This window comes from Dipteris shenzhenensis, chromosome 7, assembly GCF_047967505.1.
Source record: "Dipteris shenzhenensis isolate YYH24624 ecotype China chromosome 7, Dip_SZ_1.0, whole genome shotgun sequence".
Classification (NCBI taxonomy): Eukaryota; Viridiplantae; Streptophyta; class Polypodiopsida; order Gleicheniales; family Dipteridaceae; genus Dipteris; species Dipteris shenzhenensis.
In genome coordinates, this window is record NC_141602.1 from 41065816 (window position 1) to 41077438 (window position 11623).

Here is an 11623-nt window from a genome sequence, read left to right on the forward strand (position 1 = left end):
CATGGGCCCAATAGATGCTGTCTTGAGCTGTGATTGGCTAAAATCCTTGGGTAAAATCAGCATGGATTTAAATGCTCTATCACTCAGCTTTGTCCACAAGGGTAGTACCGTAGCATTGCATGGCATTGCCACTCCTAAATTGCAGGTCATTTCAGCAAGGCAATTCGCCAGAGAGCTCAGAAAAAGCATGCCCTCTATGCGTTGAATGTGTCAATATCTCAGGGGGGTAGCATTCCCCGTGTTGAGGATTGTGATATGCAACATATGCTCTCGGAGTTTGTTGATGTATTTGCTGATATGGCATCCCAATTGCCTCCCAAGAGGGATGTGGATCATGCCATTGTTATAGACCTTGGCAGTAAGCCCATAAACAAAGCCCCATACTGTCTCTCTAAGGTTGAGCGGGAGGAAGTGGCAGTACAGGTGCAGGTTTTGCTTGAGAAGGACTTCATCTCTGATAGCACTTCTCCTTTTGCCTCCCTGGTGCTTTTGGTGAAGGAGAAAGATGGATTGTATTGCATGTGCATTGATTACAAGGATCTAAATAAGGCCACTGTCAAGAACAGGTTTCCAATCCCCAGGATAGATGACCTGTTGGTTGAACTCAAGGGTGCTTAGTTTTTCACGAAGATAGATTTAAGGTTTGGTTACCATCAAATCAGGGGGAAAGAAGGAGATGAGCACAATCTTCCGCACAGAATGGGGCTTATATGAATTCAAGGTGATGTCTTTTGGATTGACTAATGCACCGGCCATCTTCCAGGCGTTGATGAACAAGACATTGCAGCCACTTCTTTTCAGATGCGTGCTGGTTTTCTTTGATAATATCCTCATTTACAGAAAGGATAGAAAAGACATTAAGCATGTGAAGCAGGTGCTGGAAATTTTGAGGATGCATCAGCTTTATGCAAATCCAACAAATGCACTTTTATGGCAAAGGAGGTTGAGTACCTGGGGCATATAGTGAGTAGACGTGGCATTCAGGTGGATCCCACAAAGGTGAAATGCATCAAAGCTTGGCCACAGCCACAAAATCCCACCCAGTTGAGAGGATTTTTGGGTCTTGCTTCTTTTTAGAGGCGCTTTATTCGCAAATTTGCCAAGAGGGAAGCTCATCTTACTGACCTCTTGAAGAAGAATGCTTTTCGGTGGTCAAAGGAAGCACAGCCCAGCTTTGAAGACCTGAAATTTGCTCTCACTCATGCACCTGTCTTGGTATGCTGTGATTTTTTGCGTCTTTTCATTGTGGAGGTAGATGCCAGTGGCGAAGGATTGGGGGCTGTTCTAAGAACATGGGGTAATAGCCTTTGAAAGTAGAAAGTTTGATGCGAAAGAACTCAATTACCATGTTTATGATGAGGAGATGTTGGCTATCTGGCATGCTTTCAAGAAATGGCACCATTATCTGTACGGGAGTAAAATTAAGGTGAAAATAGATCATAGGATACTCAGATTCTTCCTCACCTAGCCAAAGTTGTCATATAAGTAGAAGAGGTGGTTGGCTGCAGTCCAATCCTATGATTTTTACATTGAGTACAGAAAAGGGAAGAAAAATGTGGTTGTAGATGCCTTGTCCAGGATGTGGGCTTGCAATTCGTCTGCTATCTCTACCATATATCAGGAGTAGATTCATGTCATTCAGGAAGAGTATATGCAGAATTCTAAGGAAGCTCCCACATTTTCAGATTTTCAGAAGCCTTCTAGTCAGGGTATCCGGAATTCAAATTGCATAATGGGTTGTTGTGGTGTTAGGATAGGATTTATTTAGTGCCAGAATCAAAATATAGACAGTTGGTTTTGCAAGAAATGCACTCCTTTCCCATGGCTGGAGATGCGGATATCACTAAAACATATGAAAGAATCAAGCAGAGCTTTACTTGGGAAGGCATGTGGAGAGATGTGGTTAAATACGTGGCTGAATGCTTGCTTTGCCAACATAATAAAGTGGACAGCAAATTACCGGCAGGTCTCTTGCATCCATTACCCATTCCAGAGGGCAAATGGATGCACATAGCAATGGATTTCATCGCAAGATTGCCTTCTATAGAGATGGGATGGGACATCATCTTTGTTGTGGTGGATAGAATGACAAAACAGGCCCATTTCATACCCCCTAAGACCCGATATTCATCATCACAGGTTGCTTGGCAATTCATTGAGCATGTCTTTAACTATCATGGTTTCCCTCTGGAAATTGTCAGTGACCCTTGCATGCACACTTAAGGTGCCAAGCTCTCTCTAAAGTGTGTCTAGTTGATGAAGAGCAGAGAGAAGATTTTTAAGGACTGGTTCAATAGAACCACCACCGATTATTGATGTAGACGCAGATTATGCCTTTTGCATTTTTGAGGTACCGACAGTTTTTTTATCGTTTATCTTTCTTAGTTCATGGGGAGATTGTTAGCATTAATGGTATGCCAAACTTCACAAGGGTGTGTTAGCTTCCAAGGTTCTACGAAAGGTGGTAACTTTGGGATGGGAGATGGGAACATCATGTCATATCACACCATCAAAGCACATGGAAATATACCAAAATATTAAAACAAATCACTTTTAACAGCTCTAAACTTTCCATTCACTTTTAAACTTTTGAAAAGCATACAAAAATCCAAACTGAAATGTACATTGATGAAGATGTTTGCAAAGTGCATAATTCCATAGAGGTGTAGAATACTATAGATCAGAGATCTTATAATTATGCAAAATACAAGAAAAGGAGGCCATGCTTGCAACCTTGGGCCTTAATCCTTGGTTAGAAAATAGGGAAAATTGGCTTATAGAAAAGGAGAGGGTCATGCAGTCAGCCCTAAAAGTTTGAAGGAGAGGGTCAGGCAGTCAGCCCTAATGCTTTGAAGATAGAAGCCTCCCCCTCTTGAGCCTCATCATCATAGTCCTGGGCGTCATCATCATCCTCATGCTCAGAGCATCTGTCATCCTCCTACTCAAGTTGAAATCCAATATATGGTTCAAAATGCACTCTGCCCTAAACTACTTAAGCAAACGTAAGTTTGCATGAATAAGCATTTGCCTTCTCACCCTCAAATGGAGGAGATCTTACCTGTCATTCTGTGCATCCTCTATACCAAACAACCCCTTTTCTTTGCCTGTAATATGACAGCTCCTCCCACACTTTCCTTCTATCATCTCAATTTGAGACAAGTTGTCTCTCCCATCCCTGCACCACCTTGTATCCGATTCTCGCCCTTTCCCTTGAAATTCTTGATCTAAAACAAAGGCTGCAGTCTCCAAAGGTGAATTATATTCTGTACACTGAGAGCTTCCAAGTGCCATCAACTCTTTCCTCACCTATTGAGACACCATCTCAGTAAATTAAAAAAAGAATCTCCTCTACTAAATGATGGAATTTTTGGCATTTATCTAGAGTTGGGTTGTCTTTGAGAAGCTGAAGGACTTGATACTAGGCTGCATGATAGTTTTGCAGACTTTTGTCTTAAATGGGATCCAAGGCTGTAAAGGCTGGTGTGCTCCTCGGTAAAGCTTTTGTTTCAGCTAAACAGCAGAGAGAACCTCCCGATCAAGCAGGGTCCTTGGCGTTAAAAGATATCCTTGGTCATTGTACCTATAGTGGTTGTGATGCCAGAAGTAACCAATATGAGGAGTTTGTCCCCCAAACTTAATGGAACATGTGGAATGTGGTGGTACTCATTGATGAGTCACCCTTGTGCTGATTGTCAAGCTCCTCTATGATAACTATAAAATCATTTTTGGAGTACTTGATTCAACGGTGCTGGTTGTCTGTTCCCACATTTGCTGCTGTTAACTTTTCCATGAGGGCAGTCATGGTTGGTATGTCCAAGCTTGTGGCAGTAATGATGCCCTTCTCCATTGTGCCTGTTCCATACGTCTCTGTCCAGGGAAAAAGCCCCTTTTGTCTTTTCTTTTAGTTCTTGTTCTGTTTGCCATTGAGATTACCATTAATTTTGTCGTTGGTGATATCGGTAGTGGTGTTGTCATTTTCGGAGCTGTTGCGCCATGGAGTCCTGCTAGTTTTTACTCCAAGCAGTCTTTGGCACATGGCCTTTGCTTTTGTGTTCAAAGTTCCAAGCTTCCAGGAACGCTGTATTGTAGTTACTCCTGTGAACATTGGATGCTATTTTGAACTGTGGAAGAAGTTTGACAGCTTTTCCAAGTCACCTTTATATAATTGAATGAGTTAATATGTGAAATTGCAAACCTGTGAGCGTTTAATGCCAAAATTTGCAAGGAAGAGGATGCCGAAATCATCAATCTTGTAAGAAATGTTAGCCCAATTTTTGGTTCTCACCAAAGCCATCAATTTGGAAGCAAGCTAGAGAGCTATGAACTACCTCAGAAGAACCAAGATTTGGGAAGGTAGTAGACCATGACTTTATCGGAAATACTTGAGTTTTTCACAGTAGCATAGAAGAAAACCCTCACCACAGGTGCATGTGCAGCTGTGTTAGTCTTGGTTTTTGTTTTTATCCTGCTTACCCAGTTTGACACTCTGCCCAAGCATGGGCAAAGAACCATGATTTCGATGTAACAACCAATGATATTGTTTGCGAACACTTGAAGGTATGAAGAGGTAATATTGGACGATCACGCTCAAAAGGAGGATTGCTGACATAAAGGATCAATTGCATAATCTCATCTTCACTTCTTTTAGATATCATTCTCGGCGCAACAAGCACCAGTGTTTGTTAGCCTTAGTAGGCACAATGTTGCGTAAAGAGGAGAACGCTGGGGAGCAATCTCTGCATGATAATCTCGCATTTTCTATTCACATGAATAACAGAAAAGTACCTGCATGAGGTTGTTTGATTCGGCAGGCCTTATGGAAGAAGCAAGATCTGTGATAAAGTTTCACTAGTTAGGTACTTTGTTCATACCATTATACTCTTGATGGTATTGCTTTGACTTTGTTCCTATTTTTACCCAAGCACCCCAGAGAAACTGTAGTTTTTTTGCAGATTTAAAGACCCCATCTTGCCAGAAAGAAAATCTTTACTTTTCAATGTGAAGATTGACCCACGATGGATATAGGACACGGCTTGACATGACAGGAGACATCCTCGACACATGGGTCGTCTTTTTCTATTTTTTATGTAGTAGCTGATTGGAGGTGTGATACACACCTCTAGCTCCCCCATGGGGGGTGAATTCTTGTGTTGATTTCAGTTCTTCTTGGTCTCATAGGCTTTTTGATCCTTTGCAGATGTTAATAAACCTCTCTCTCTCTCTCTCTCTGACTTTATACTACCACTGCCCCATCAATTACTGGGTCCACCATGATCTTCTTCCTTGAGAGGGGAGGCTCTTGTATCTGCAATATTGGACCGGATTTTTGCTTTGTATTTTGATGACATATGATGATTGTGGTGATGGTGGGGAGGGTCATATTGATGTTACGAATATCTCTGTAATATTGATGTTCTTATGGCTATGTAGCATGTAGCATTTAGCATGGGTGTTATTCCCCCTCCGTAGGATGCCTCTAGAAGCACCTTGAGCCCTAGAGGTGTTCTGTAGGGAGAGACCTGAGAATCAACCTTGGGAAGACCAAGGTTATGATTTTCAACACCTCAGGGAGGGTGTTTCATCGACATAGTTTCACCTACCGCTTCGAGATAGGTGTAGGCAATCTCTACGGGCTTGCCTCGATTTTCTTAGGCCTTGTCTTAAGGATGGTCAACGTAGCTAGAGCATGACCCACACATGGCCAGGTAGCTCTAGCTCGACTAGAGCGACAGTGATTTCAAACGCACTTCGAGGACCCTCATACAAAGGGATGTCTTTTTGATACACTCGTGAGATCGATAGGCATGCATGGGGGGGTGACGTCTTTACGACAGACTGGAAAAGGTTTGAGAGACCACAGGTGATTATGGGTCCCCAAATGATCACAATTAAGCCCTCGGTCCCTTGTTAGATTATTTAGGCAGAGTTCACCATGACACCTCTTCAGATTGATGCTATCTTTCAGACATTGACATATATCCATAGGGTTTGGGATCTGCCTAGCTGGAGATTGCCAAGACTAGTACTAGAGTCATCGCGACGGCTTGCAAATAGTGGGGTCAGCACATCTTGGTATGCATGTGTCTCTAGATGTTTGATAGCCAAGGGATCCAGATGAGTCGACTCTTGCCCTTTCGGTACAGCTTGGATGCCCTGTCCTCCTGATCCCACAAGATGAGATCAATCGTATCATATGATTGGATCTATTACAGCTCTACATGATAAGGACTTGGGGAGGGGACCAAGCGTTCCGCACCAAGATCCAATTCTATCGCGACCACTTCCTTAGGATATCAGAGGATGGATTGGCCATCATATCTAGAGGACAGACGTGTCTCACATTCGTTGAGGATTGCCATCAGATAGATGAGAGTCTCATCCCAGCAGTTGGGGATAGAAGCAAGTAGAGCTGCTGGCATACTGAGGGAGTAGCGGATATATAGACTTTGTACACTTGGGGGGGTGGAGACCGAGGAGAATTCTCTATGCATATGTATGGCATACTATGAGGTTCGAGGGCGGTACCATTGCCTTTACTGGGAGGGACTTGGCTTTGGACCACTCTTTGGCTTGATCCAATTCCAAGACTAGGTCTGTGTCTGTCTTTATCTGATGGATATGCGATAGCATAGAGAGACCCTTTTGAGACAGATTAGATAGCCTGCACCAATAGTACTACCCAAGCCAGAGATAGATGCAACCTAGACACATGTCACAAATTTTTATGCCTTTGAGTTGGCCCCAAGACATGGCGGAGTGGAGAAGGAGGAGATTGATGATATGAGGGAAAAGTGGGCTAGTGGGAGGAGCGAGAGAGTAGAGAGTGGCTAGACCACGCATTATGAGGTCCGGCCTATCACAGCCTTTCTCTGAGGTGAGCGTGAGATTCGGGGGGTCACTCTTGACATGACTCGTCGGATGCAAAGCCCTCCTCCGCCATTGTGTGAGACAACACGACAGACGAAGCTCCAAGATATCCTTGCATCTCACATGAGAGCAACCATGGCGCCAGGATATGTTTTTTGAGTATTTTGAGTATCTATGTATTGTATTTGAGTTATGATTTTATTTGAGTCTTTTTGAGGACTCGGCAGGGGTCTTAGCGACTCCCTTGCTTCAGCCATAGTGGCTTGTATGGGTCACCCTATGATTGTACTTTGTCTCATAGGCTCGCGAGGCCTCCTGAAGACGTTAAATACATCTTTCTTTCTTTCTTTCTCTCTCGGATTTGCTCACATTGGAAACTATTCTACAGTTTCAAAATTGATTTAAAAATCATTTGATAAAAGAGCTGGGATCTACAGGTGAAGCAAGCATTCAAGATGGATGAAGATATGGAATCAATTGAGTGGCCTTCTGATCAGGGCCGTGCTGATGCCGAAGCTGATGGGAGCCCTATGACTACTCCAGGCTCAGGACAGGTTGGGAGGAGAGCTAATCGTCTTAGAGCTGCTAGACACGTAAAAGTTGGATCTCAGACACTGGGACCAAACATAGGTAAATATTTAGGGATTGATAATGCATTGTTGCTCATGTTTAGTATGGACTTCATTGTCTAGAGGATTGTACCCACAATTTTGCTGCAGTACCATAAATTGATTTCAGCGTCTGGATGGTGCAGGCTCACCTCCCAATAAGGTCCGCACTCCTTTGAGCACTTGCCGCTACGACAGCTCTCTAGGTAATGACATTTTTGAAAATGTCTCTAGTTATGCTTTGAGACAATTACATTATTTAGGGAGTTTGGTCTTAATAGTTTCCTGCTGTTCAGGTTTGCTTACCAAAAAGTTTATAGATCTTATAAAGCAAGCTGATGATGGAGTTCTTGATCTTAACAAAGCTGCTGATACATTGCACGTATGTTGATTTTATTCTTGTACATCCATTGTCCATCTCTCTCCCATAATTTTTGAAAGGATTGTATAATCGTACTCCATGTTGCAGTTCAGCTTGAAATCTTACCAGTTGTTCTCATCCCTTTCAGAAGGAAAGGTGGAGGCTCCGCTTTCTTTTCTTTCTTTTCATTCTTTTCATGCAAGTTGGTGGGAAAAAGTGATTGAAGGTCTTGAAAATACTCGTTCTCTCTTCTTTTTGATGATATAGGTCCAGAAGCGCAGAATTTATGATATTACAAACGTGCTTGAAGGTATTGGATTGATTGAAAAGAAGCTTAAAAACAGAATTCGCTGGAAGTAAGCTCTTGATCCTTATCTGAAATCAAGGATTGAGGCTCTAATACTGTTTTCCAAAATTCTCTTTGAATATTTCTTTACTATAAATACTAAAACTTTATCGCATTAAATTTTCTAGAGAGAGCTAAAGGACAAACGACTGTATTTTTCTAATGATACAGGGGCCTGGGTGTTTCAAGGTTAAGTGAAGAGAGTGAGGAAGCTGAATTCTTCCAGGTCTTTCAGTTATTGATTATGCTAGCATTCAAGTTAAACTGTCCATCATTTGTTGCAGACGTTTTAAAAAGTTTAGGAAATTAAGAACAGTGAATAACTCCTGTGTTGGTTTGAATGTTGTCTGGCTGCTTAATAAATGAATTGATGTCTGCAGGCAGAGTTAGAAAGCTTACGCTTCGAAGAGAGGAGGCTCGATAATTGCATCAGGTTTTTGTTTTAGCTGCTTTGTTTGTCCATTAAATATGGTATTTTGAAATCATAGGCCATTACTTCTCTCTCTCTCTCTCTCTCTCTCTCTCTCTCTCTCTCTCTCGGGTGCGTTGAACTTTTACCGACATTCGAAGGCTTACAAGAATGATTGTACAGGGAAGCACGGGAGAGGCTGAGGATCATAAGTGAGGATGAAAACAACAAGCAGTATCCTCCAATAATCAGCGTCATCATTTTCTCCTGCTTGGTGTGGAAGAGGCTCGTATGTTTAGAGCAGTCATTTGTATTTTGAAAGTTTCAATGTTTATATGTATTGGGAGCTGTGGTAAGCTGGTTACAAGCATCTTAAGCGATGTTGAGACTTAATCAACATCTTTTGCAGATGGCTTTATGTCACTGAAGAAGACATAAAGAACTTGCCATGCTTTCAGGTGATGGTTCTTCTCACATTATCTTTGGCAAAGGGATCGTACTTTTAGAATTGCCAAAGCCTTGTTCTGACTGTCTGTTCCAAATATTCTTAGTTTCATGAAGATTCGAACTAACTATTGGAATGAATGAGGCGATCCAAAAACATAGCTGTATAAAAGGTCGATGCTAAGCCTAAAATATGCTAGTGCTGAGAAGTTGGAATCCTTTCTTTTGTGGATATAGAATGAAACTTTGATAGCAATCAAAGCACCTCATGGTACCACATTGGAAGTTCCGGATCCTGATGAGGTACTTTTTGCATCTAGTTTCAAAACTGCACATGATATCCTCAGGGCAGCACTTGTTGGACAGAAGCTGGTTGCTTAGTTTTAAGAAAAAATATGGTCGCAAAGTATTACAGAGTGAGCTAAGCCTATGGTGTGCATGGTCATGTTTTCGACAATTACAGGCTGTAGAGTATCCTCAAAGGCGCTATCAGATTCTTCTACAGAGTGCTATGGGTCCAATCGATGTCTACCTTGTCAGGTACCGGCCTTTGATATTGTGTAACCACCGACCAGTCAGCTTTTGGGGTGTGGGTTTTGCTGTTTTTGTACTCTTCTAGAAAATATTCCACGCTATCAAAATATTTTCGAAGCTAAATATCTGTCCTGCTCTCCAAATTCCAACCTCAATTTCAAAAGTCGATTTGAAGAGAAATTTGAGGAGATGAATACTGCTGAAGTGCCTCTAGAGATGGTCACTCCCTCTGGGACTTCTAGTGGTGCAGTACCACTGCTTTCAGAAGCTGGCCACACAACTGAAATGGAAACGGACACACTTGAAGGGCAATCTCTGTGCTCTGAACTTGCGAGTCCTCAGGATAGTGGCGGTATCTTAAGAATTGTGCCAGCAGATGTGAATGTAAGCATATGAGAGCTGGTCAAAATTTTAGCATGATGTTCAATATACCTGACCTTGCTATCACTCTTAAAACGAATCTGGATTTGCAGGCTGATGCCGATTACTGGCTCCTCTCCGATGAAGGTGTTGGCGTAACTGATATGTGGAGGACAGATCGTATCCTGAATGTTTTATCATACCTAGTTATTTTTTGTGTAGTTCAGGTCCTGCATTGTGTGTGTGTGTTTTAGACTGTTTACGAGGCTCCCTCTTTATATTTAAAATTGCTGTACTCGTTGATGACGAATATCTTGACAATGTACAGCTCCTAATTCTATGTGGGATGAGGTGGTGAAGCTGAATGCAGCTGAGTTTGGCATTGATAATGAGGGGGCACATCCACAAACACCACCTGGCTCAGTGGAACGTACTTCTGTGAGCTAATGTGGCAGGTTTCCATTTGCTTCTATATGGGCCCTTCTTGCAGATGAAATTTGGCGACATTCCCCAAGTTTTTGTATCATATTGTACGTGGACATGGGGTTTTGCTAAAGTTGCTTCCACCCCTCTACAGCGTACAACATTTTTTTCCTGGTAATAAGGAACTCTTTGGAAAGCTCGTCTTGTTCTTAAAGTAAATTTGACAATATTGAGGCTAAAAACGTGGGAGGGGTTTTGCCTTTGTGACCAAGTGAAACGACCGATTTGAGAATGGTGAGCCATAGGTGGCACCTCGCAAGTGAAGTTTCAGCTTTGCAAAAGAGAAGCTGTGTTAAGGATGTGTCTACATTGGTGAGGCAGCAGAGTTGCTTGAGAGGTCTTTGCAAATGAGGTGAGGCGATTGACAGAGATGAGTGACCCAGTAATCATAGATAGGGTTAAAAAGGCGCGAAAAAGCGACCCATTTGTCTAACTTGTTGCTTGTTTGTGATTCTTGCTACTGAGATGTAAAGATTTTCCAAATATTATTATTTACTCAAGGGTATACTGTATCGCTAGTAACTCTTTATTCTGCAAAACAAAATCAAATAGGTGGCTGTATGAATTGGCCAACTTGTGCTTGAATCAAACGGTCCACTACACGTATCTATCGTTTGTTTTCTCGCTCGTGTACATAAAGCTATTTCCCATAACCAAAAGCCTGGTGGCTAGCTTTTTTTTAATCAGCTATAACATTTTAGAGCTTAGGCAACTCTTCCAATTGCCTCTGCTCCAAGCAGTACGAGGCTGCCTAGAACCTGTCGTTATACCAGTACTTTGTTCTTAGATTGGATGATTTTAAAATTTTGAGAACTCTTTAGTTGTGTGTTTGATTTCATGTATTCTTTTGATGCTTTAGGTCTAGGATATCTAGGATGTACTTGAGCCTTTGATACTCTTCATATTTGACTGTCTCAATGTTTGCCAGCTACATGCTTTTTTGTATATATGCTACAGATTTTCTTTTGGAAGAGTATTCTCTTATGTAGCACAGTTATATAATCCTATTGTCTTACTCTTGTAAGGTGACTTTTGTAGTGACATCATTTTGAGCACCTTGCAAACTGTTGATGGAAAATCGATGTGTGGATCCATATGAAGAGCGGTAGGTCCAAGGCGAAACTTCAATAATTGACTTTGCTTGTTTGCCTCATTGAACTAGCCATGTAATTATATTATAGTTCATGGTATGACTTGATATCTTGGTATGA

General features: G+C 41.9%; 1 protein-coding gene across 4 annotated transcripts in view; it reads left to right on the forward strand.

The window, feature by feature from the left end:
• The window catches only part of LOC147900351 (transcription factor E2FB-like), a 49658-nt gene extending 38751 nt beyond the window's left edge, over window positions 1–10907 (forward strand). For 2 of the 4 annotated variants that reach the window (XM_087376792.1, XM_087376794.1), the window contains 13 exons: window positions 7305–7497; window positions 7622–7681; window positions 7772–7857; window positions 8104–8192; window positions 8354–8408; window positions 8563–8615; window positions 8775–8825; window positions 9001–9049; window positions 9273–9338; window positions 9499–9575; window positions 9734–9953; window positions 10043–10109; window positions 10258–10907. In XM_087376792.1, coding sequence (XP_087232918.1) covers window positions 7305–7497; window positions 7622–7681; window positions 7772–7857; window positions 8104–8192; window positions 8354–8408; window positions 8563–8615; window positions 8775–8825; window positions 9001–9049; window positions 9273–9338; window positions 9499–9575; window positions 9734–9953; window positions 10043–10109; window positions 10258–10376 — 1185 coding nt within the window. In that variant the 3' untranslated portion in view covers window positions 10377–10907. The remainder of the gene's footprint in view (window positions 1–7304; window positions 7498–7621; window positions 7682–7771; window positions 7858–8103; window positions 8193–8353; window positions 8409–8562; window positions 8616–8774; window positions 8826–9000; window positions 9050–9272; window positions 9339–9498; window positions 9576–9733; window positions 9954–10042; window positions 10110–10257) is intronic. The other 2 variants (XM_087376793.1, XM_087376796.1) reach the window with 1 other exon arrangement.
• Window positions 10908–11623: the final 716 nt, after the last annotated feature.